The sequence below is a fragment of the Plectropomus leopardus genome, chromosome 13, assembly GCF_026936395.1.
Source record: "Plectropomus leopardus strain MGB_pleo_1.0 chromosome 13, ASM2693639v1, whole genome shotgun sequence".
Classification (NCBI taxonomy): domain Eukaryota; kingdom Metazoa; phylum Chordata; class Actinopteri; order Perciformes; family Serranidae; genus Plectropomus; species Plectropomus leopardus.
The window spans coordinates 33,191,049-33,218,224 of NC_142188.1; the positions used below are offsets into that span (position 1 = coordinate 33,191,049).

The window sequence follows — 27,176 nt, forward strand, 5'->3', positions numbered from 1 at the left end:
TTTTTAAGCATTGATGGCTGTGGGGTAAAAAAAATAACAATTTTGTTTTCATAGTGTGTTTTAGACTTATTGTAGCAGCTGAGTTGGAAATTCCAAGATTAAACACAAAAATATTCAGTCCTGCCTAAATGTATGCCACATGCATGAACACAGCCAAGGAGTGAAAACTGTGAAATGATCCAAACAGTCTCTTAAGGTTCATGTGAAACTGCTTTATTCAGGGTTTTTTTTTCACAGGTTTAAATTACCTTGTCCATTTATTTTTTTACGAGGAAGAGACCTCTGGGGATAGTTTTCTTCAAGGTAAAAACCCTCTGAATGTCTGGATCACAAAAAAAGTGAGCATACATTAAGTTAACAGAGGAAGAAAGTGAGCATGCATATGCAAGAGCTGGAGGCGGGGCCATCTGCAACGTGCCAAACAGGGTAGGAGAATTCCTGATGTGTAATGTGGAACTGGTTCATTGTGTGTTTTTAAGCGTTTTAATCACCTGGTCTGTTTGTTTTGGAGAGGAAGAGACCTCTTCAGATATTTCAACTTCTGCTAAAAACCTCTTTAACATCTGCATCTTAATTTATCCGAGAAAAAAGGTGAGCACACATTGGCAGGCATCAGGTCAGCAGTCATTGTCTGATGTGCCAAACAATATCTGAAAGACACTGATTTGTAATGTGAAACTGCTTTATTCAGTGTTTTAAATGGTTTAAATCACTTTGTCTGTTTGTTTTGGAGAGGAAGAGACCTCTATGGGTAATTCACTACAGGGAAAAATGTCCTGAATATCTGGATTGGAAGAAAGCTGAGCACACACAGCAGGGACTGTGCGAGCAGCCCGTTTGCCACATGCCAAATAGTGTAGAAAAACCACTGATTTTTAAACGTAAAGCTGTGGTTTCGTTGGTATAAATCCCCTTGTCCATATGTTTTGGAGAGGAAGAGACCTCTGTAGATTATTCGGCTCCCGGTAAAAACCTCCTGAAAAATTAAAACTGAAAGAACTGTAACCAGGAAAAGTTTCAGCTGGTTGCAGTCCCCACTGCTAGATGCCCGTAAATCTCCCTAAACCTTACACACTGGACCCTTGAATTACCTGTCAGTAATGAATTCATTATAAATCATCCCAGTCTGGGTATATATATTGTGTTATGCTACAGTCTGCTAGTTAATAAAAAGATTATCCAAATTTTTCCATGTGTAGCAAAGGTACAAGAGTTGCTGCCCTAATGCTGCAAACACTTGCCCTGCCCTACACCTGCAGTTGGAGTCTGAGCACCTGTTGTTTGCTGCTCTGGATGGCTCAGTTATGATGTAATGGAATGCTATCAACAGTAACTGTCTGTGGAACAAGGTCTAAATATTCCCAACCAGTCAGCCAGGTTCATTTTCAATACACACAGATGCTATTCTGACTCCCTGCAGCTCTATAAATACATGGAAAGCTTTTTATATTAGGCATGAGGGCAGCTCTCCATCTCAGTGTGTCAGTAATACAAGACAGCGCCACCCAATTTAGCTGCTGTCAAGACAGGAGACCTATTTTTAGGCTACGCTATTAGGCCAGCGGATACAGTAAAAAAGTGCATGTGTGTGTGTGTGTGTGTGTGTGTATGTATATGTGTGTGATAGGTGGGCGAAGTAATAGACACAATGGTAATCACATTATGTTGGTATTTTCCACAGTGAATGTTTGAGTGTTTCCAGAGAGTCGCTGTCCACAGGCCTCTGATGCCCCGCAGATGACTCTGAGTTACACTTGTTACTAAGACATCTGTCAGTGTGTGCAAGAGTTTGTTTGTGTGTGTGTGTGTGTGTGTGTGTGTGTGTGTGTGTGTTTGTGTGTGTGCTAATAAGGTTTGAAGGATGAAGAAGGTCACATGCTGCCGTGAAGTCAGATGAGGGGGAGCAGAGGGAACATTTAAGGTTGGGTTTAAGGCTTTATGAGTCGAAGTGTTATAAATTAAATTATTAAAATGGCATTTGAACATTTGCTGGGGTATAGAATTGTAAAAATTCAAGGCATGTGGCTATGCAAAGCCTGTCTGGCATTCATTTATTTTTTAATACCACTGAGCAAGAGTGTCATTATTTTGTCAGGTTGTCTTTCTGTTTATCACATTCTCATGAACGTGATATCCGAAGAATGCCCTGTAGGAATTTCTTCAAATTTGGCACAAGCATCCGCTTGGACTCAAGTACGAACTGAACAGAGTTTGTTGGTCAAAGGTTAAGGTCAGTTTAACTGGGTCAGTCTCATACAACACGATATTTCAAAAACACCCTGAGGGAATTCCTTAAAACTCTGCACAGACGTACAGTTGGAGTCAGTGATGAACTTATTAGATTTTGGAAGTCAAAGGTCAAGGTCACTGTGACTTTGTATCCATCACATTGTTGTGATCGCAATATCTCAAGAACACCTAAAAGGATTTCTTTTTTCTTTTTTCTTTTTATTTGGCACAAACATACACTTGGACTCAAAGATGAACTGATTAGAATTTAGTGGTCATAGGTCCCCGTGACCTGGCATTTATCTCATTCTTGTGAACGCAATATCTCAAGAACACCTTTGGGGGAATTTTTTTCAAATTTGGCACAAAAATCCACTTGGACTTATTAACTGATTCAGTTTTGTTGGTCAGAGGTCACTGTGAACTCAGACTGTTTTAGCTATAACTCAAGAATTCATACACTAATGGCAAGAACATTTAAATGTCTATTGAATAGACATTAGTGTAATAATATAATTAAGTGATGACATTTTATATCCTCAAAAAGTCATCTTTGCCTTTTCATCATAATAACCCTGCAGAAACCCTTTTCTGGCAAGTATTAAGCATTATAATTCAGGAGCAGGAGGACAGATATTTGGTCAAATACTGAATTGGTGGCACTAATCTTGAAACTGTGCTGATTGTGGAGATCTTGTGTGCTGCCGGGACAAGATGCATGTTCATGTTTTCAAATTGTAGCTTCTTCACAGCAACATTCATATTTTAAGCACTGTCTACTGCTATGACTGCATATGAGCCAGACATGGATGTTCACTGTAACTGGCTCACGGAGGCATACAACCGATTGTGGGGATTTAATGTTCTGCGATTACACCAGGTCAAAACATGGGACTTATGTTTTCATGTCTTAAATCAAGTCTTTATGGAGTCAGGTATCACTTGAGCAGCACAAATCTCGAATCTGCACCTCTGCTGGACAAAACGACATACCCATAAGACTGTTTTTTGCTCTTTAGTTACTACAAGCAGATATCAATACAAACTCTTAGTATGGACTTTTTGCAACATTTTAGATACAATCATTGAAAATGTAATCCAGGTGACAGTGTTAGAAATCATAAGTGCATACATACATTTCCTTGTCATAACCAAAAGAGTAATATGAAAGTCTATGACAGTGTGTACTCCCGGTGTCACAGTCTTGGACTCCTTTGCAAATTGCAAACTTCTAATACAAAAAAAAAATGAATGCCACAGGTCCATTAACCAGTGACACCACCTTAAAATGTGACAACTTTGTGGATTTTTCTTGACACATCTCTCATTAGTCATTTTCAAACTTACTTATAGCACTGTGTTTGGATTTAGAAAATATATATGGGTATACTTTGTAATACTGTAGGTACACACAAAATATCACATGTCAGCCATTTGTCAAAGCATAACCATGGTAAAAACATATGATTAAGTCATCTCATTGTATTCCACATGGATGCACACTTAACAATGCCATCTCCATGTGAGGTCATGTTTATATAAGTGAGACAAGAATGGGTGACTGTATTTCTCCTGGGGTGAGAGAAAGAGGGAGGGACAGGCAGGAGAGATGGAGCTGGATATATCTGTGCACTCGCTGTGGAAAAGCAGCTTGCTGAGGTGCTAACGTTTCAAACTATGCCAAACCGAGCCAGTAGAGCCCCGCCTCTTTTTCCACCACAGCTGGAAGTGTGTGTGTGTGTGTGTGTGTGTGTGTGTGTGTGTGTGCATGTGTGTGTGCATGTGTGTGTGCAGTCATATCTCTGTACATATTGCAAACCCCTTGTAATATTTATTGAATTTTTTAAGGGCTAGTTCACCCAATTTGCAGAAGGTATACATGTTGTCACCTCCTCACTACATCTATACTTTGGGTTTACAGATTTATTTATTTTACAGTTTTTTAGGCTTTTGGTGTTTATTTGATAGGACAGCAGTTTCAGAGTGAAAGGGGCTGCTTATGCTGGTTGCCCGTTGCTTTTTTAAAAAAAAAAAATTATTATTTTAGTGGTTTATAAGACGCTGCATGACCTTGCTCCACAATACATCTCAGAGATGCTATAGTTTATGAAGAAGGAAGGACCCTCAGATCCTCCGCCTCCTCTTTTTTAGCTGTTCCAGAGTAAAACTAAAACATTTGGTGATTCTGCTCTTAGTCTTTATGCTCTTTATGCTCCAAAATACTGGAGGATCTTAGAGATCTTTTTAGTCTGGCTTTTGTGTAATATTTGAACAAAGAGTTGACAAAGTGTTGTAAATCTGCTAAAGCATACGGACATGTTCAGTTGGAGCTGCATGAAACTGGCCAGCTGTAGTTTATCTGAGCAGTAATCCAAATTTCTTTTATCGTCTTATGTCAAAGCACCCCCTAGTGGCAACATCCTGACTGCGGCTCGTGCTGTGATTTCCAGGTGACACACATCAGACAACAAGCCCACAGTGACCTTTGACCACCAACATCTTATCAGTTTATCATTACAGTAATTATACCCCAAAACTACTTTTTCTAGTAAAAAGCAACAAATATGGTTATTCAGTAGCGTTGCTGATTGATTCAGGTCCAACTCTTGATATTTGTGTGCACTAGTACTAAAATTCTACATATTGCGTGTAAATATGTATAATGACTATAATGACTAAAGGTTAAAATCTGATATGGCATTTTTTTTTTTTGCTAGTGGCTTATTCTGGTAGCACCAACCAAGCCCCCCGTTACTGCCCTCTTACCAACTGTCTACTTAATGTGTGTACAGGAGGGGGGGGGGCAAGGAGGTGCTGCGGATCAAGAGGCGGCATGGTTGGGTGACTGTGTGTGTGTCTTAGCCCTCCTCCCAGTCTTGCACATTTTTTAAGACTTTTTTTTTCACATTCCAGGAAGGAGGCACTCAAGTCAAAAGTTGGGGTTTAGTTATGCTTTAAATCCTAGTGGCATTTGTGCTTGTGATGTAAGGGTTTTTATGTTCTGGACCCAAAATGGCTGAGACAGACACCAGGAGAAGTATTAAGAGTTCATGAATTTACACAAAATAGGCATGCAATGGTGGCAGAGGCAGGCTGGCACTAGAAAAGATTTCTGCAAGATGTCTGCACCTGGTGATTCTCCAGGGAAACACAGGAAAAAGACTGAAGCACGAGGGACACAATGGCTAGCAAAGCAGCAAGGCACACACTGAAAAAAAGCCACAAAACATTGGGAAGTTCAGCTGGAACAAACGCTGGAAAACACTTGCTACAAACAAGGAGCAAAAACACTGAAAACAAAGGGTCGTGCAGGGGAAACACTGCAGGAAGGAACAGCAAAAAGCACAACAGACATAGTCAAAATGATCTGGCAGAGAAGTGAAGATCAGCTTTTCTGGGGGCCTTGATGTCGACTCAGGAGAGAAAGGGAGCCAGCCACGGCTCCCACCACACACACTGCAGGGAGAGAAACACAGCGGAAAAGAGGAAGAGAAAACACACAGCAAAAAACAAAAACCCAAACCACAACAGAGCTAAATTAGAAGAAATTCCCTTTATGGTGTTATTAAGGTATCATGTTCACTAGAATGGGGTGGACGGACCACCCGAACACCTAATGCCTCCAGCAAAGATGAGACTTCGTTTTATGAATTTTGCTTTTTTTATTTTATTTGGTAAGTAACTCTGTTCTTTGACTTATTTAGATAAATAAGCTAATTTCATTAATGGGAAATCCATACATTATATTGTTTTAAGTTGCTCCTTAAAGTTAAAATAAGGAACTATTTAATGTGGTGCACCTTAACATTAAGGGTAAGGATGGTTACGATACGGAGTGATATGAGAGATGCTCCTTGTGTGTTCAGTGCAGTTGAGTTGTTCTTCTGCAGAAGCGAACATTACAAATGAGATAAACTGAGGAGATGTCGCTGTGCTGTTCTTACCCACAGTCCTCAGGTAATTCAACCTTTAAAGTTAAGGCTGCAAGAAGGGAGCAGTAAGTGCTGAAATGCTAACTTTTTCACAGGTTTTAGGACTCATTCCTAGGGCACTCTATAAAGTCTTTGTGATTTTAAAAGTTAAACATCAGTGATTTGTTCTCAAACGTGTTACTATGTTCATTGCATTGTCCCTGACAAATAAACCAATAAAACAAGAAACAAAACAAACTAGGATTACTTACAAACTCTAATGGAGAAAAAATAAATTTAAAAAAATATCTGTACAACTGCTTTTAACCCTTAGGACCCGCTTTAATATTACACTCACTCATATCACTCTGCCCAAATGCGCTTTTCAAAATTAAGCTTATATAATATTATAAATTAATATTATTTTCTGCTTTTATTTATTTATTTATTTATTTATTTTACCAACATCAGTCCTAATCATATTCATTAATTTTCAGGAGTTTAACTCTTTAAATGCCAGTTTTTGTCATGATTCTACTATGTTTAAAAACAAAAAAAAACAAAAAAATCCAACACAAAAAGTGAATTATTTTCAACATATTACATGCTAACTTTTTTGTTTGTTTTTTGATGATGACAGCCTGGGATATGTTAATGACGAGCAGCAACATTGATCCATATGCCAAATATGGTAAAAATTACATCACCTGGTAGAAAAAAATAAAAATGAGCAAAAGCCCAGAATGACACCCAGAAATAATATAATGTTTTTATGCTTTGATGGCTGTGGGATCAAAAATGTAAGTTTGAATGGGTGTCAATGGAGCATTTTTTGCACTTAACAGTCTGAATGTAACAATTTTGTTTCCACAGTGTATTTTAGACTTACTGTAGGAGCTGAGCTGGAAATTCACAGATTAAACAAAAATACACAATCGCGCCAAAATTTATGCCATATGCATGAACACAGCCAAAATGATAAAAAAAAGAAGAATGAAAAGCGCATAAAACAGTCTCTACGGGGTTACATATCATCAGTTATTGGCAGAAACACTTGGACAGAACAGAAAACACAACAACACACAAACTGGGATTCAAAAGAGATTATTTACACCTGTTGGGGAAACGTGTTCAACTGAAGAAGCAGAGAAACATGGAGTACACAAATTGTAACAAAATTAGAATCTAAGAGTCCTGCTACAGAGGTACCAAGGTAATAAACACTTATAAAAGTTTGCTATTATAACATGAGTATAAAAACCAACAACAGAAGAGATAGCTGTGTGTGTCGGGGCTGAAATATAAAAATAGCTTTCATTTATGTGAAAGATTTTTATATTAAGAGTGAGATATGCAGTTACACTGAGAGGACGCATAAAACATGAGCATAATCTTTTCACTTATCACATGCTAAAAAGTATGAGCTGTCTGTTTTTAGGAATTGTATGATAGTTCTGAATTTTAAAGAAGACAGATGAGATTGTTAAAGACTAACAGTGAGCGTGACTTTTTCATAACAATTCTTCAATATGTAAAGGTGTGTTCGGGCTGAACCTGAGGCTGATCTATGAGGTGGTTCATTATGGAGCTACAACAGTGACAGGAGGTTTTGGCACTGAAAAATGAATAAAGAAAAAAAAGTTAGTCAAAATCATTTTATTTATTTTTTGTTTTGTTTTTGCATTGTGACTTTTTTTCCAGTGACATCCTTGAGATTTTTTTAAAAATTTGTTTCACACTGACAGTTTTGTTTTTCACTAAATATTTTTGGGTTCCACCTCCTGTCACTGTTTGAGCATGCAGAGAGGAAGTTTGAAGGGAAAGCAAAGAGTGATTTAGATCAAATCTACACACTAAGGAGAGAAAATGTCTTTTTGAACCATAGTCCCTTAGAGGTGACATGACAAAATAATCTGAAGAATGTCGTTCAAAATGCAAAAAAATTGAAATAAAATGATTTTAATGTCTGTGTTTTAATTTGCAGTGGAACTTTTTTCCGTGCTTTTTTCAATGCAAAATGTAATTTTCGATTTCAAAATCACTGTCACTGTTCTAACTCCAAAGGACATTTGCTTTTTATAGGTCCAGTGCATGAGATTTAGCGGCACCTGGTGGAGAGATTGCAGATTGCAATAAACCCAATTCTAGTCTTTGCAAGCATGACCTTTAACTAAAAAAAAAAAAAAAAGGACCTCTGTAGAGCCACTTGATAGGTTTCCATGCACAGTTAAGTGGAACTACAGTTATTTTTTGATTAGATCATTTAACTGGTCTACTGTCCTTGTCCCCGGAGGAGAATCTGTTTATTGACAGAACTATGTCTGACTCCTCCACAGCAGGTGGCGATATGCTTCCTTTCAGCTAGCTGCTATTGGACCATCTGATTGACTTATTACATCACAAACCAAACAAGTTAGCAAGCGGCAAACAGGTTTCATGTCGAACGGTGACAACATAACTTTTCAGCGCTGTACACTTCATATGTACGCTTTATTTGGTACAGTCATAGTTTTGTTTTTCCCCTTCTTCTTCTTTTGTTTTTCCAAGCCAGTTCATGAACGAGTCAATCGAACGCATTATCTAGGTGTGTTAATCCAACTTCTAAGAAATTAGATTTAGCACAATTTCATTTGGACTAACATGTTTATATTAGCATATTTTAAAAGTCTAGTTTTAGCTGGAAAAACACCATAATGCAAAATTCATTTTCTAACATCACTAACTGACTGTTTGGTTTGTCCTTTCAGGGCTACTGTAGAAACAACATGGTGGTAGAGGACTCTCTCCATATGTAGATATGAAGGACTCATTCTAAGTGAGCAAAAACACAATGATTCTTAGTTTCACGTGATAATACATTTACGTAAACATTGTTATGAATATTTTATACAATGTCTGCCTATAAAAGCCCCCTAAATCCTACACACTGGACCTTTAAGTCAATGCAGAGATTTGGGTCATGAATGTGAAGAGACAAGAAACATGGTGAGGAGCCTGGTGGAAACTTATATAAAGAATTAGTGAATTCTGAGGTCAGACAGGAGCTAAATCAAGTAACAGCACAAGCACATTGCCATGCATAATGTGAACTACAAAAAGCTAACATCGGCAAAATAAAGGATTACAGAAACACTCACGCTGCCCAATAATGCCAAGAAAAATCAAAAAAATCTTTTTGGTGGACAGAATTTTTTGATGATGCTGCGTTATGTCTTCAGATGAAGTAATGACATAAACATCCATGTTGTTATTACAACCAAGAAACACATCTGACATGACACCTTAAATGTGAAGCTAACAAACACGGAGCCCTCACCACCTTCAAGGTCATTAACAGCCAGTTTTAAACAGGGTTCCCTCAAAATTTCATAGCATTTCGATGACTTTTCAAGGACTCATAACATGTAGATATTTTTTGGCCGTCTTGTCTGTGATTGTAATTTTAGCATGCTGGCATATGTGGAGGGAGAGACAGACTGGGGAGAAAGTGAATAAAAATGTACATGATGGCAAACAAACGTCACACATCTAGATTAGAGCTACATCAGCTGCTGAAAACAAATTTGTTGTTATGTTTCACTACATGGAAGGTCAACCACGAAAGATGAATGAATCACATTCTTGACACCCAACAAAAGTCCATCACTTTTTCACAACTATCAATGATTTTTACTAATTCCATTGCTTGTCCAGGCCTGAAAAAGGTGATTGTGAAATTCCATGACTTTTCTAGGTTTTTCATGACCATGGGAACCCTGTTTAACCCTTTGAAACCTGGATCATTTTTTGTGCTGCATTCAGAGGCCTTTCACAAGCATTTAAACAAAGAGATGTGAGCAAAGTGGTTTGATTCTTTTCAAAAACATTGGGAGACAAAATCAACCAGCAACTTGGGATAAAATGTCTGGCAAACTGCTTTAAAAAAAGACGTTAAAGGTGATGGGAAATTACCAGAAAATAAGCTTTAAAAAAGAAAGATCATGAATAGAAAGATATTATCGAACAAGCAGAAGAGAGATTTATTAGTCATTTTTTAAACAAAGTTTAAACAAACATTTTTATCATTATTACAATGATATAATATTATTATAAATATATCATATATTTAAAGTATAGAAAACATACACATACATGTGTGTGTGCGTATATATATATACACGCACACACACACACAACTTTTTTCTGTTTTTGTTTTTTTTTAACTTTTGTTTGTGATAATTTGGGTAATTTGTTTACTTAGTGATTTCTTGCCTTTCAATTCATTGCCTTTTCCCACGATTTTGTGAGAAATCAAACCAATTTGCTCAGTATTCAAAGGGCTAAAGCATGTAAATCAATTTCATGCAAAGAATTTTCACCCCTCACACGACCAGTTCATCAGCTGATGTGAATAAACACTGATTTTTCTCCATGTGGCCACAGTCTTTAGTAGAAGTGCTCCTGTACACTGGACCTGTTGAAATGGTAGGTGCATGTTGCCTCTGGTGTTGCATAAAAGCATTCGCAGTCAATACAAATGATTTGGACCATATAAGCATTATTGGAAGGAACACATGGCACATGCTACCCATTGAAATTAACTACTCAGTCAACAAATATTTGAATGATTTGTCACATAAACAAAACTATTTCCTATCAAATAACTTGGAACCCCAGACACCTTTTACAATTTACAAGATCTTTGTCAACTCTTTTTTTTTAATAACAAAACATTCTGCAATGAAATCTAATTGCAAAATCATTGAACAAGAAGATTATATAAATCAAATCCCAACTATTATTAAAAAACTAAATGACTTAAAGTGCAAATGATGAATGCATCCCCCTGTGGTAACATTACCCGGGTCCTGTCTTTAATTTCTCCAGCAGCTATGTTGCTTTCAGTTTGTCTCTGCTGTGCTGCCATCTGCTGGTCACACTAACATCTGTGTTTAACAGTCTCATTCTCTCTGCTCCTGTGCTCACCTCCTCAGTGTGTGTGATAACAGCAATTCAAGTTTGTCACTTCATTGTCCCCGAAAGGTTGCAGACATGTCTGATGATCATGTCTGATAATAGTCAGATGATTTGAAACATTTTCCAAAAATAGATCTTTTGATACTCATCTATCTTGGCTGATGGATCATAAAAATATTACTCATAGTGGGAGTTGAAGAAGCAGACTGCAGTGAAACGGAGGTCTGACCTCCATTCAGCACTTCCATCCCACTAATATCAGATCATTCTGATAGAAAAACACTTTAAGAATAGCAAATAGTAACATGAATAAGAAGTGTGTGAGTCTGCTTTCAGAAGTGGTGGTGGGGTGGGTGCTGTTACTGTAATGTTGGGGTTGTTGGCATTCTTAGCTGTTATGGACATGACAACTCATTGGTGCACATGAAGCAGCATGCGAATCATCCTCTCCTGTTGTCTTCAGTACAACTGGGACAAACAGTAAGGGGGTTACCATAAACCCGACATTGCAAATATAAAATATGCCTAATGGAAACATTTCAATTTTGAAATTGCAAAAACAAGTTTTTATGCACCTCATGCAGACAAATAGATTTTATTATTTTTGGAGCTGGACCATTTATCAGAAGCACTATGGGAGTATACATATCCTTCTGTTATTTATTAAAGCACACTGTCAAAGTGCAGGTGTACTCTGGGCACAGACGGAGCAGCAGAACAGCAAGTGCAGTAAAAGTGAAACCTAGCCATTCATTGAGCTAGGTTTAAAACTTTCACTCTCAGCAGCAGCTGCTCCTCTCATCCATAAACGTCATGTCTGCATGTTCTGAGTGAGCCTTCAGGTAAAGCAGCAAAATGATGATGAGCCAATAAAAGCAGGGGCTGGAGTTTGTGTACTGGGTTATCTTAGAGGCGCAGGCAGGCTGAGGGGCCAGATGTGGATCCGGTTCTGTCTGTACTACACCGGCCGTTTGCATATAGGGATGCTTGCTGGGGCAGATGTGGCACACACATGGACATGGGCAGAAGACAAAATGTTGATGGAAATATTATGAGGCTTTTTGTAATTGACTTAGTATTTTCAAACATAAAATATGGGTTATTTTGGAGAGGCGAGAGTGTGAGGATGACGGCTGAGAGACAGGCCTTAAGTTTCACTTTGGTGTGCTGCAGGAGTAATGGGACTAAAAAAGTAGAGCTCTGTAAAAATAGCGAATTACATGGGGTCTCTTCAGCACAGTTTAACATTTCAGCTCATCACAGAGAACCATCAGCCTCCAGACAAACTCCTCTTCACCTCCAGAAATCTGACATTTCAGTTCATTGTGTTTCTTAAGTGGATTAATTCTATCATATACAATAATTGATTAAATTTAAACATAAAACCTTCAGCCTGATATATCCTTATTAATATGTTGAGCAGTCTGTATACGGTGGATAACTTTGTCGCTTTTTGACCTGGACCCTATTTTCCCATATTTTGTGTAGAAGTGACAATGTGAACAACAGTTACTTAAGTACTGAGAGAGAGTGCTACAGCTGGCAGCCAAACAGCTCCCACGGTGTAACCACATGGGGCAACTGTGCACCAACATTGTACTAATTGTGCAGTACTATTGTACTGTTTGTCATTCTGTCTAAGCTGTGCAAAGAGTAGCATGACATTTTGTGGCACAATGTGGGGATGCAAAAATTGCGTTGTTTTTCTCAGTTTCGAATTTTTGAGATAACACTTATCTGTGTTTTCTGTACTCCAATACAACAAACTAAAGTAAACCTGGCACTACTCTTTCCAACTGTTGTTTCCAGCGTTGTATTCCTGCAACAAGTTATTCTAAAGGTATTTCATAACGAGAGAAATGTGTCTGTCCCTTTTTATCAGTCTGCAAATTCGAGAAGTTTCGGGTCCATGATTTTTTATTTCTTAGCAGCAGTTTGTGACTCGCGTGGTGGATAACTGACCTGTTGATCCGTTAACAGCTGATCAGATGAGACCGATGGATGAGAGGAGCAGCTGCTGAGTCAAAGCAAACTTTTATACCCAGCAGAATGAAAGGTTAAGTTTCACTTCCAGTGCGCCTGATGTTGAGATGCTCCGTCTGTAACCACAGTATGCTGTACAATCCAACATAGGCTGCAATTAGTAACTTAACAGTGTATGTATTCCAATAGCGCTCTTAAATGGATCAGCTCCAAAAATCTATTAGTGACAGCAGATTTCTTTAATCTGTCAGGCTGTCACAGATAAATAAATGTGTAGGAAACAATGTGTTCACATCAGTCACTTAGAGTCAAAAACATGGCAAAATAGGATCCAGGTTGAAAAATGCCAATGCTACCCTAAAACAGTGCTGTTTTCATTAGAATATTTCAAAATACTGCTCTGATCTTTCAGTCCGTATCATATATATATTTTGTGGCTTTATCCATTAATCTTGAAATGTATCACCTAGTAACATACATTCTGTTTTTGCTACTCAACACTGGATTTATCTACTTACTTTAGGGGGGTAAACTGTCAGTCGGTGCGTGCTGTCTTCAGTCTCTCTACATAAAGAATGTCTGTCACAACTTGAACGGAGCAGGCAGAATATTCAGACCACACCTAAATCAGTGAGGACAACCAGGAGTCTCATTTATAAATCAGTGCATAGGATTCATACATACAGACAAAGGCTGAAATATGCGTGTGCCAAAAACTATTTTGATTTATAAAACCCTACGTACGCCTGCGAGTTGACAGTTTCCTCATATCACAGCCTCTTCATGCCCATATTAAACCTTACATGGTCAAAATGTAATGTAATTCTGAACTTGTAGAATACAGCCACTTTGACAGTGCTGATGCCAAAAGCGAACTTTTGCATTCACATGAAACATAGCTCGACAGCCACATGGCACCTGCCACATTACTTAAGAACGCGGCCGAACAGAACCCGTCGCATCGCAAACACGGCATGGCGGCATCTGATTGAAACGCTGCCAGTAACGACATAATAAAAGGAGCATCAGGGTGCCTTTAGGGCGGGTGAGAGGGACAGTCGGCGGGTCCAACAAACCCTGGACTTTCATGCAGGAGTCCAATGTTTGCTTGCCATCTGAATGAGATCTTTATTCCTCCACCTTACCATGTGCCTCCTTCACCTAATCCTAACCATCAGTGCCAGCATGTGCATTTGTTAACGTACCGGCACTGGTTGTCATGTTCTGTTGCCTAAACATAACCACATGCAGTGTCATCCCACCATGTGCCTGTGTTGACATCACAGTAATGGCATCCTGGAATGTAAAGAGCAGACACAGAAAGATACCTAGAGCATAATATGTAGACGCGGAAGTCCACTGCAAAAAGCTGCAACATGTGACAGCTTGAGATGAGAATGTGTTGGCGCACACATCGGCCAGAGTCTCCCTACAGGTGCACCCATTCTCCCATCAAGTTTGTTTTTATAGATCAGCTTTTGCATGGAAAGTGGCCTCTTTCAAGACCAGTTTTGTGCATACACAATTGTTATAAATGAGACCCCAGGTCACCACAGTAAAACTACAAGGCCAAATAATGTTACATAAAAATCCATGGAACTTCCTCTCCATACATGATGTTGTGAGGGGGATCCTTAACCTTGAACCCACTGATAGTGACCATTGCCTTTCTAATTCATCTGATTTATGTTTTGTCTTGTGAGTGCAAAATATGACACACCAACTCTACAGCAGTTGCATCTATTTGTGGAGACGAATATAAGAGCTATTGATCATTGTACTTTCAATTCATTTTTCTTCTTTTTTACCTTTGCAAAACACTTCCTAGTGAGCTCTTGCGTGCCAGTTACAGTTAACTTATCAAATAAACGTGATCACTACAGAACAATCTGGAGAGTAAGTTACTCACAGTGAGCACCAGCAAACAGGGCTTTAATAGCAGGTGACTAGTGGTCTCTGATGAGGGGTTTGGAGGTGGAACGCTGCAGGATGGTTCACAATTTTCCATGGAGGTAGCCCTTCATGCTGTGGTGGACTGGATGGCAGCTGTGAGTGAACGGACTGTTTATCGTAATACAGTCACAGGATCTATTCTGAGTCAGCAGGATGTTTTGTCTTCAAGTCATCAAATCAAAAAGAAGACACGTCCTGCTCCTGTGCTGCAGCGGAGCAAACTGTCTTTACTGCTACACCAGGAAGAAGATCCTCCACGTGAGGAGGAAGAGAAGCCGGCTGGACCTCTCCGTAGAGGCGGTGAACCCAGCCGGGTCAGGTGAGTCTGTTGGCTGGATGATGTTGGCCCTCTGAGCCGTGGAGGGGGCATCAGTGCAGAGGGACGAGGGTGACACCAGCGTGAGAGGATGCCGTGGTGTGACAGGTGTCAGTTCTCAGCCAGTGACAGTGCCAGAGCTGCCTGCAGTGCTGCTTCTTCATCGATGCTGTAGTCCTGACAAAACGCAACAAAAAACAAGTCACTGAAAAGCACAAAATGCTACCCAAACCTGATGTAAACTCATATTTTAATCACGTGTAAATCCTAGGAGGCGGGATCATTTACAGGAACAGCCTCGCAGTCAGTCCTCTCAGCCTTTTTGTCTCATCGCAACGTAGGTCCCCGGTAGGACCCAATGGACTCCGGAGTTGATGTAATCATTCTATAAGTTATAAGTATAAGTTTCAATCATGATATAATCACTCTATCTCTTCCTCTTCAGCTGCTAGGTTTTATGCTGCATTCATGTGATGTCAGAAGTCATAGTTTCCATGTTAGGAAGTCGTTCTTCCGACTTGGTTGTGTTCATGTGTTTTACGTTTGTAAAGTGGGAACAACATGGAAGATACAAAGAAGATAGGTTGCATTTTAATGCTAAGAACATTTTTAACAAGAGGTTTGTTGGCTATTTCCAGTTTACTGATGATAACAAAGAGCAAACGAAACAGATAACGTGAGCCATGATTTCAAAGATATGTATTTCATTCATGAAAACAGGGCAGTTCCTGCAGTGGAGACACATACCACACACAGAGAGAGAGACTTGTGGAGTCAGCAGCAAGCAATAAGTCCTTTTGTCAGATTAAAAACTACTGTATATGCAGGAGGCTTACAGGTAGCATGTAAACACCGGCGTGTAGATTCCGCAAGCTCTCACTGGTCTTGCACGAGCACATATATGTGAATGCAGCTCCCACACAGGAGCTACAGGCTACATCAAGGCAAAAAACATGATGCCAATGATGTTTTTCAAAACAACTTGGCACATCGGGGCTTCAGGACACTTGGATTACTTCAGACGAGCAGTATGGAATGGAGGCATTTTTTTCAACAGAGCATCAGTGACCTTGGTAAAATGAGGTGTCTGCACAGAGCCCAAAGGATACTAAAAGACTGCAGCCAACCCAGCCACAGTCTGCTCACCCTGCTGCCATCTGGAAAAAGATACAGAAGTGTCCACTGCAGAACCACCAGACTGCAGAGCAGCTTCTTTCCCCAGGCTGTGAGACTACTCAACTCCCCCTTGATGTCAAAAGATGTTGCAGGATTTATGGACTAATTTTAGTTTTAGTTAATTAATCTACCTTTTGTCTTCTTATTCTACCGTTTGTGGTTTTATTATGTTTGTTTGTAATGTTCGAATCCTGGTCCCCATTTGCTTCAATTGTTTGGGAGTTGAGTGCAACGCCTTTTCCCTGTGAACCTCCAGTAGTGTTTTGAGGACTATGAAACATCACCCCACTTTCCATCAGCATGAGCGTGAGTAGAAAATGACTGAATTTTCATTTTCGGGTGTTACGACTGAGGTCGTTATGCATGTTATTGGTTGCATTTCTTTGTTGTATCATGGCTGGTTAGATGTGTGTATTTTGCTCCTTTGTGTGCCTGTGTGTGCATTAATTCAGGTGCGTCATTGCTCTGAGCTGATTGCTGATTGGTGGATCGAGCTCCCGCTTCGACAGTTGATAGGCAGTGACGGAGGTCCTGCCCTATTTAAAGAGCTCAATAACGTTGTTGCAGCGCAGGCGGAACCCCATCTCCCTCCTCTCCTCTCCCAACCGGTCGTGCCACGCTTTCCTTTATTTGAGAGTTTGTGTTTAGTTGGGTTTATTTTGGGTTATGTAAGGGCAAACTTCAGTTTAGTTAACTTCCTTTTGTTCTGGTTCTGTTAAGTTAAATTATATGTTGTAAATAAATCACTTCCTTTGTTAAATCTTGACAAACTTGTCCTCGTGGCTGCTTGGGACTTGAGGGAAATGGATTTATCATGTTGTGTCCTGGCCACCCCTAGACGGGGCACAACATTGGGTGAACTATCCCTTTAAATATATGAATTTAGGAAAACTAAAAATGATAGCACAAACATGAGACAAATGAGGATCTAAAAACTAGATTCTTACACAGAATCCCTGTGCAAAACTTAGATAAAGTGATAAAGCAGGATCTGGTATTTAACACTGCAAGAAGCCCAAATGAAAGTCCATACACCTCCAGTGTACTGTGATAGAGGTAGGAATCTCAGAGACCTGGACTAATAAACGGAGAGAAATGGAGAGATAGCACTTAAGAGGATGCTGAAAGTATGTTTACTTTTCCCCACAGCAGAACTTACAAATAATATTTGCAAAGAGAACAAATAATGATGATGTTAGACTTACAACGAAGGTGTCATAAGAGAACTTGTGTCTGTGGAGGAGATGCTGGAGGAAGTTGGAGCTCTTATAGCTGGGGTCTCCCCACGGCATGGCCGAACACACCGGACACACCTGCAGATACAAACACGCAGAAAGTCAAGTGAACTCTACTGCTGGGTTTGAGTACTGTTGATGTCTATATGAGAGCACCATCACCGCTGTGGTAACCGTGTGGGCCACATGTGGTCCGGCCCCTCTTGGATCCATACATTATTCTCACAGTCACAGTCTCATTGTACACAGTCAGCTTCTCTTCAATATGTGGAAGTCAGCTACACATGGTTGTCTAAATTTTATTGACATTAGATGAAATGTTTAAGTTCCATAGAACCTGAAACTGTTCCTGTTTTTTATGTTCCTGCTATTTCTGGGACAGACTAGAAGCACTTGAGGTGATTTATGATCATCTGAGTCTAGATGATGTGATGCAGTGTATTAAAGCGTTGTGTCTTACCACTTTATTAGGGTCATTACGGTGGTTGTCCATACAGTGCTTCACCAGCTCCTGCTGGTCCAGGTTTCTGGCCCCACAGAATGGACACACAAATGTTGACCGGTTTGGAATATTGCTACAAATGAGAGGACACACACACACACACACACACACACACACACACACACACACACACACACACACACACACACACACACACACACACAGAGACATAAACATAAGACATGAATGATCACAAGCTTGTAGAAGCTCATTCAATTCTTCTAACTCACACTGTGTGTGCATGTGCTGTGTGTCAAATATTTGATGATTTGCAGATAGCAGATGCCTCTACTGAAGCACCTGCAGTCCATTCCTCACACACTCAAAGTGTATGAGGAATGGACTGCATTCAGTCTGTTGTTGCTATAGACATATAGCTTGAACTTAAGGTTACAGAGTTAAAAAGTCAGCTGCTGTGTCCTCCCACAGAGGGTTTATCAAAGCTCCAGTGTGTAGGATTTAGGGGGATACATTGGCAGAAACGGAATATAAACTAAATAAGAATGGTTGTGTTTTTGTGAACTTAGAATAAGCTGTTTGTATCTACATAGGGTCCAGGTCCTTGTTTATTGAGATCGCCATATTCCACCGCCGTGTTTCTACAGTAGCCCAGAATGGATAACTCAAACACTGGCTCTAGATAGGCACATTACATTTTCACGTCAGCTACTGTAGTTAAAAGCTCCTCTGCAAGTCAAGTTAAGTCAATTTTATGTATAGAGCCCATAATCACAAATTAGAATTTGCCTCCAAGGGCTTTACAGCATACGACATCCCTCTGTCCCTCTGCAATAGCAACTGCAGAAAACAGCAATTTCCTAACATGAAGCTCTTTCATTGAGTATTTTTACTGGTTTTAATCACCTGGCCCATTTGTTTCAACAAGGAAGAGACCTCTGTGGATAATTCTGCTCCAGATAAAAATTTCTAATTTCTAAGGAATTCTAATCAGGAAAGTTTCAACTGATTTAAATCTGTGCTCCTCACCACTAGATGCTACGAAATCACCCAAAATCTTACAAACAGTCCTATAAAGGTCCAATATTGTAAAAAGTCAGATTTCCATGTCTTTTTTATTATAAAGCATGTATTGGTGCAACATAAATACTGATAAAGTATTAAAATGCTCAATCCACAGAGACATGCACACAGCCCGTATTCACAAACCTTTGTCTTTAAATGAGCTGTCACAACTACACTCCATACAGCTAGAAAGTGCTGCTACAGTTAGGGGTGGGCAACATATTGAATACACTTGATGTATCGCGGCTTGTTCCACATGCGATATATAAAATGAATATATCACGAACATGGGGCATTAATTATCACATTGTTTTATAAGCCACCAGCATTTTGGTTCTCTCACTCTTTCCTCTGAAGCTCTCTGCCTCTCAGAGACACACACACAGAGCAGGGCTTTTGCAGAGCTCCAGACTGTAAATATTTAGTCACATTTTGTGACCACTGGGCATCTGTGTGACTTATAAATATTAGTAATACATGACCTGGAGGGTTGTTAGTTTGTTGCCCGCTCACAGTGAATGAATCCTCACAGTTAAAGCAAAAACATTGACACTTCTGCCCCATGGATGTATTATAGGGAAGTGGGGATACAGCCGTGGGGGTGGGGCCTCATTCATTCCTATGACAGCTGCTCATTGGCGCATGAAGCAGAAAATGCTCTTTTTCTGGGTATGGATGTGAATTATGTGAAATACCTGGATCTACTGGCCCATAGAGCATGCTAGAGACCCATGGCAGCTGAGCGTATCCAAGCAGGTGACTTCCACCAGCAGAGTGATCAACTTCTGGATTAGCGCCTCGCTAGCTTTAATAGTGGTCTAAAAAATTTAATCTTGCAGCTCTTTTTAAATGTTATTGAACTGGATGGTTTAAATCTAGATAGTGATATGAGTACTTTTGCTGGGTTTTTGATGCATGTGAAATTTGCATCAAAGCCTGGCACATTTCCTGGGGGCTTGGTCCAGCCAGAGAAAAGCCAGTAACATGACAGTAGCTACTTTATTCACCTTAATTGTAACTGCAATTCATTCAATTTACAATTATAATTTTGTTTAAATACAACAACACACAGCTACAATGAGCCTTTGATAGCACCCCTACGGTTAGGAATCATGGGAGCTGTAGCTGTTGAAGGCACAAAAAGACATTTTGTTGGCTTGAAATGTGTATTTAAAAAAAGTGAAAATACATTGTTTCATCATGTAAACCAGATTTTTTAGATTGAGTCAGCTCAGCATTGGTGTGGTGTGAGTGTGTGTACCTTGGTATAGGTTGAGAGGTGGGCACCACAGGGACAAACTTGGGACAGTTGGCTATCTGCTCCTGGACTTTAGAACAGGAAGCGATGTGGGACCTCATCTTTACCAAAGCCACCTGACAACACACACACACACACACACACACACACACACACACACACACACACACACACACTGTTAGGAATGGATATCAGTGACAATAATACAACAGCAGTATTGATCATTTTATTTCCTTCAGCCTCATCAGGGATCAAACTGACTCAGGCTGACTGGCTGTCCATACATCCTCATCTCCAAGACAAGAGGACCATAGAGCCGTTACTAAGCCTTTCCTTTATGCAGCCTTTGCGTTTTTACACAAAACTGAACAACAGCAGCATCATTCCACTCTAGTGTGTAATTTTAGACAGCATGCCGGCATAGCGGAAATGAAAGAGGTGTTACGGGCATGTTGTTTTAATAACAATGGCATAATATGTCAATGAAATCCTCGCCAGCCTGCTGTCTGCCACCATCGCCTGCATATTTTGTGTGAATTCATTTTTTATTAAAACTCTTAACACTGCTACATGCGTGTCTCAGCCATTTTGGGTCCAGAGCGCAAAAATCCTTATACACACACACACACACACACACACACACACACACACACACACACACACACACACACACACACACAAAGTTGGTGAGAGGGCAGTGATGGGCAGTGATGGGCGCTTTGGCTGATGATGAAAGCAGCCTCCTGCTAATGGGAACAGCCAACAGCAAAATTCAGTTGCATTAGCAGGTTGTAACCTATAGCGGGCAGTCTCTATGCATATACAATATGTAGAATTTTAATACTTTTGTCTCAGATGTCAAGAGTTGGACCTGAATCAGTCAACAACTAAATCCCTATAAATGTTGCTTTCCATCTGGAAAAAAAAGTGGTTTGGAGGTTTAGTTACTCTTTAAGTGGCTGTTTACTTGGCAACAGTTCTTGCATGAAATGTTCTTTCAGTTTGGCCTTTCATTCACATTACAACAGCGTTTTTGGGGCCTGAAAATGTAAAATTTTTAAACCAGGTACCAGAGTGTAACCTTTTTAAAAAAAACCACCCTTTCTGTCACCGTGTAAACTGGCAATGCTCAGATCCTGTGAGATGACGGATGTATTATAGGAAAGTCGGTGAGAACGGTAATGTCATAAACACACTTTGCACATGTAGCTGGTGTTCTTCTGTGGTGTTTTATTACAAAGTTACACCTCCAACTACTGGCCTGGCATGCATACTACAGCCTTTTTGGTTGTTTTTGTTGATCCGTGTACATGAGGATCGTTTTCACAATGGTATCATATGAACGCAGATTTGTTTTTAAAAATGCAAAGAAACGACTTCTCTATTTTTAGAAGGATTATGTTGTTTAAACGTGGCCTATATCTCCTGTGGTGGGTCGCACAAATAGTGCATCAAAACATCCCACCCATTCCGTCCATGGTCCCGTCCTGCTGGCTGTCCCTTTCATACATACACTGTTTCAGCTGCCGGCTGACTGGAGACACATTCTGTCCCCCTATTGCACAATCGTACCTTTTACACAGAACTGCGAGGTGTATGACTGCATGGTATTAAAAAGGCAGCATAAAAGGTTACAGTTCACATTACCAACATCATTTTAAAGGTCTGGCTAACCTGCAAGCTAAACAGACACATGCAAACCAAAAATTACAACTGATTAAATGCATTCAAAATCCAACCTGTAACTGTCTTTACTTTGGTAAAACTCTTTGTGGTTATGTAGCATGTATATGAGCGGTGTACCTTCTTGTTGCAGCCCCGACAGGGAGCTTTGAATGATGCCAGCTGTTTCTCCACGCTGGAGGAGCGCTCCACTTTCTTGGGGTCAAAGGGCACCCGACAGAGAGGGCAGAGAGGCGAGGTGACCTGAAGACATGGCTGCAGACACTCCCCACAGAACCTGGAACAGCACACAGCAGACAGCAGGGGGTTTCTTCCACTGTGATGGTGCCAACCGTCACACTGATGACGTGCTCAACAAGAGAATCAGAGCAGCAGTGTGCTGCTGTCTGCATCACTGCTGTGACTATGTGTGGTGGTCCTGATGGTGATGAAAAATGTGTATCCCAGAGTAACCACGGTCTAAATTCATGTCTGACCAAGACTCACTTCACAATAGAATTTATCAATATTGTCATTGATTGATGGCTATGAATTATAAAAACACATCACTATGCTCCATGTTGCTCCTTAAATACTACAGCACCTTAAAAATTACTCAACTACTACTCAATACAATACTTCCAGAGCTTTCACTTAAACTCGAGATTTTGTGTTTTTTGTTCTTGCTGCTTTCCTTCAGTGTATATTCTGTTTAGGCACCACATTATTCTGAACCTGCCTTCTTAACCAACATCACTTCCAATCCTAAATATGAAATATTCATTCATTTTCAGAAGTTTAACCCTTTAAACATGGGGCGGCTGTGGCTCAGAGGTAGAGCTGGTCGTCCTCTAATCAGAAGGTCAGCGATTCGATTCCCAGCTCCTCCGGGCAACATGTCGAAGTATCCTTGGGCAAGATGCTGAACCCCAAATTGGTCCTGACGCTGCGTCATCGGAGTGTGAGTGTGAGTGTGTGTGTGTGAATGATTACTGAGAAGCAGGTGGCACCTTGTTCGGTAGCCTCGGCCACCAGTGTGTGAATGAGTGAATGTGACATGTAATGTTAAAGTGCTTTGAGTGGTCAATAAGACTAGAAAAGCGCTATACAAGTACAGTCCATTTACCATTTAAATGACAGGTTTTTGTTATGATACCATTATGATTTTTGGTGAGAAACCCCCCCACAAAAAAATAATTTTCAATACACTACATGCCAAGTAGATTTTTTTGTTTGATGATGACAGTCTGGGATATTAGCAACAACACTGTACAACATTGTGACAGTGCACCTAGTGGAAATAGCATGTATTTTCTCCATATGCCAAATATGGTAAAAAAAAATTATGTAATTGGGTGGAAAATATTAGAATTGACAAATTCCAAGGGAAAAGTCCAGAATGACACCCAGAAATAATACAATGCATGTGTTTATGCTTTGATGGCTGTGGGATCAAAAATGTTCGTTTGAATGGGTTTCAATGGAGCATTTTATTTACCTTAACAGTTTGAATGTAACAATTAAGTTTCCACAGTGTGTTTTAGACTTATTGTAGGAGCTGAACTGGAAATTCACTGAAACAAAAACACACAATCTTGCCAAATTTTATGCCAGCAACCCAGATTTCTGCATCCAAATGAACTACGCGGTAACCAGACCGAGCCTTTAATGGAAACAGGGCTTTATTTGTCAAAATGTGGAGCCAGACCAGCCTGTAAATGGGACTGGACATTCAACTGGACTGGACTAGGCTTTTATTTTTTTATTATTATGAAGTATTTCTGGACATCACAGGTCAGCAAAGTCGTTGGGACTGTGACATTACTTATTACATTTTAAAAAGGTAATAAGTAATCTGTAGCCTATTACATTTCAAAGGTAACCTTGTCACCACTGTGTTTATCTGACAGTGGAGGTGAGTCAGTGTTTCCTGAAGGTTTATCCGTCCCATCAGCAACAGAGGAGTAAAAATAGCTGCATTTTTCCTTAAACTGGAAATAGATCTGAGGCTATCTGAGGTCTGCTCAGCTCTTTGTTGTTCTAGACTGACGAGGATCAGAAATAGTCCTCTCTACATTCATTAGACACAAGCTGAGAAATCTGTGAGGGTGAGAGCTAATGTCATCATGCCGTCACTCACACACTTCTCAAGTCTACATTCACCTGAGTGTAAATGCTCATCTGGGACAAGACTCACGTTCTGTTATGTATCTTGCCACTGCAAATACTGTGTTTTCTGAACAATCCAAGCCTAACGGGGACTGACATTTATGTTCCAGTCATCTCAATCAATCAACAGAATGTTTTAAACCGAGCTGAACTTTGACCTTTGAAAACAGCAGAGACTCATAAACACAGTGTTTCCCCTATACAGGTGCATCTGTGGCAGGGAGTATAAGGTGCATAAGGTGCAAAAGTGTCTAAAAAAAGCATCAAAAGGTCTGGACTAAGCCCCCAATGTCCTCAATTTCTCAAAACGCTTCTGTCCTCCAGTAACTATAACTGCACTAATGCCAGGTGATGTATAAAGCTTAAAAAAAACATGCTGCTGATATTGATAATATATTGATAACTGAAAGTTTATAGACAGGTCATCAGTTATTATATTTTACATAAAGTGAATAAGCATTGTGAATATATTAGATTGTGAGGGACATACTACTTTACAAGACTGCATTTTTGTTTATTTTACATAACGTCTGAACCACAAATTCTTCTAGAGGGTTTAAAAAGCATGTTTTCTTTAAAAATCTTTGGAAAAAAATCAGCACGTTGTTGGTTTTAGCAACTATTGGCTTTCAAATGAAATATCAGAATCAGCCTACATGCTGATTTCTTCTGATATCACAAACCGACCAGTTGCAGTATTTTCCTTATTTCGTACAATGAATGAATATTACATACGCTGAAAAGCATAGTATTTCATGTCTCAATCTGCTGGTGGGCCATCACAATAAAAGGATGAATAATATGATATTAATGCCACTACAGAGGAGACCTGATGATCAGTAAAATTACCGTGGGGAAAAAGGAGGATGTATCGACATCGGTACTTGTTATTGGCCAGATGACTTATTATATATCAGATGTCTGCAAACAATCTGATATCGTGCATCCCTCAAAAAAATCTGCAAAATAATGCCATTTATCATAGCTAGGCTACTGTAAATAGGCCATTGGAAAAAAGTTTTCAATGGCCTATTATCACATCATTTTTAAGGAGGATTTGCTTGAGAAATTTGCTTTGGCCCATGCTGTTTGCTAGTTGCATTGACTCCACCTTCATTTGGTTTTAATCAAAAAAAATGTAAAAGTTATTTATAATGGAGGTGGAGTGATTGATTAGAAAAACACATTTCTAGCTTGAGGGAAGGTCAAGATTAAAAAATAATAATAATAATTACTTTTAAAAATTGCCCTCCTCTGATAAATAAAGAACAGTCCCTTGGAGGGTCTGGGTCAGGTTTAAGCAGGCCTAAAGGGGAAACACATATCTTGGGGAAAACGGTCTTCAACACACAGTTGAAGGGACATTTTGCTGTGTACAAACTTGTCAGTGTTCTCTGATGGTCAAACCATGACACTGGTACTGTTTCTAATTTAACATTTCTCCTGTTTCCATAAGCTGAGGATCATCCCTGGAGTGCTGGCTGAGCATCACACTGAGGTGCGTGACAGTGTTATTGTCTGCTGACAGATGTTTGAATGCTGAATGCTTCCAAAAACAAACTATATGAGCCAAATGAAGTCAGCTGCTAGACACAGGAAACACACTGCATGCGGTCTGTGTGACACAATGCAGGATGTAACTCACTGAGCCTCCACACACAACAACAACACACACAAACAAAAAAAGTAGCCACTTTACGTGTGAGCACAGCTGGCGATGCTGACGGGTTTGTGGTAGACCTCCAGGCAGATGGGACAGGAGAACTGACTCTCGATGCCCTCTGCCGGGGCTGCCAGGGAGCCCGAGCCGCTGCCGGGCTGCTGCTGCTGCTGGCGGAGCTGGGTGCTCGCCGAGACAAAGCTCCGAAACATCGCCATCATGGAGCCGGAAAGGATCCGTCGACAACAGCTCGCTGCCACACAGAGGAAGCTGGCCGAACTGCTGCTGTTAGCTAGTGCGTTAGCCGGGCAGCCATTGCAATATATGCCGCACAAAAATAGTGGCTTTTCAATTTGTTACTCCTAACAATCTCGTCAATAAACCGGGACATTACTTTCCCAGCCAGGAGGAGACATGCCGGAGAAGTAAACATTGGGAGCAGAGTCCGTCAGCGGGTGTCAGCGCGGTGCTGAAAGGATGACCTGAATAAAAAACTCGAATCTACAAACCGAAGGAGCGCGTGAGATCCTGTCTCCGTGTTAGTGTCAGATTAGCGCTTTTGTAAAAACGCCAGTGAACGCTCGCGAACATCACGAGAGGCTACAACAAAAGCCCTCCGCGCGCTGTGTCTTGTGGAGGCTCGAGTCCGTTAGCTCAAATACTCACTGTTCTCGACATCTCTGTAGAACTACAATCCCAGATGCCCCTCCAAAACTCTGGTTCAGAGGGGCTCAGACAGCGGCCCGGGCCAAACAATAGCGCCACTTCATATCCACATACACAGAAATCCATATTTAGTAAATCTAAACCGTCATTTTTGGAATTTGAACATACAACCAGAAAAATACAAGACGATTCTCCTTTACCAAAACAAAAAGTCTATCAAACAGTAATTTTATGTATCTCCTTTAATATTTTGATTTAAAGCTACATCCTTCTCTGGTTTTGTTATTGCATGATTTGTACCCCCTGGCATCTGTTAGTTCGTCTTGTTAAACTTGTTGCAGTTGATAAGATGAGATAAAATAATCCTTTATTGATCCCCAGAGGGGAAAGTCAAGTGTTGCAGCAGTACCAGAGTAGAAGAACAAGGGTAAAAGTTACATGCTTGAAAGATCAAATAAAATAACATATAATAAATAA

The 27,176-nt window shown here is 40.1% G+C and overlaps 1 protein-coding gene across 1 annotated transcript; it reads right to left on the bottom strand.

Annotated features, from left to right (window-relative positions):
• Positions 1 to 7,228: 7,228 nt before the first annotated feature.
• Positions 7,229 to 26,697, bottom strand: rnf166 (ring finger protein 166). The gene is made up of 6 exons (XM_042502423.2): positions 26,073 to 26,697; positions 22,346 to 22,502; positions 20,546 to 20,658; positions 18,220 to 18,334; positions 17,730 to 17,837; positions 7,229 to 15,525 (listed from the first exon to the last, which is right to left on the bottom strand). The coding sequence occupies exons 1-6, from the start codon at positions 26,252 to 26,254 to the stop codon at positions 15,460 to 15,462; spliced, it is 741 nt and encodes a 246-aa protein (XP_042358357.1). The 5' UTR covers positions 26,255 to 26,697; the 3' UTR covers positions 7,229 to 15,459.
• Between the last annotated feature and the right edge of the window lie 479 nt (positions 26,698 to 27,176).

Coding starts and splice junctions, on each gene's coding strand:
- rnf166 (XM_042502423.2), bottom strand. CDS start 26,254: ATGATGGCGATGTTTCGGAGCTTTGTCTCGGCGAGCACCCAGCTCCGC. Junction 20,659..22,345: donor GTCGGGGCTGCAACAAGAAG/GTACACCGCTCA, acceptor GTGTGTTGTCAG/GTGGCTTTGGTAAAGATGAG. Junction 18,335..20,545: donor ACCTCTCAACCTATACCAAG/GTACACACACTC, acceptor TCTCATTTGTAG/CAATATTCCAAACCGGTCAA.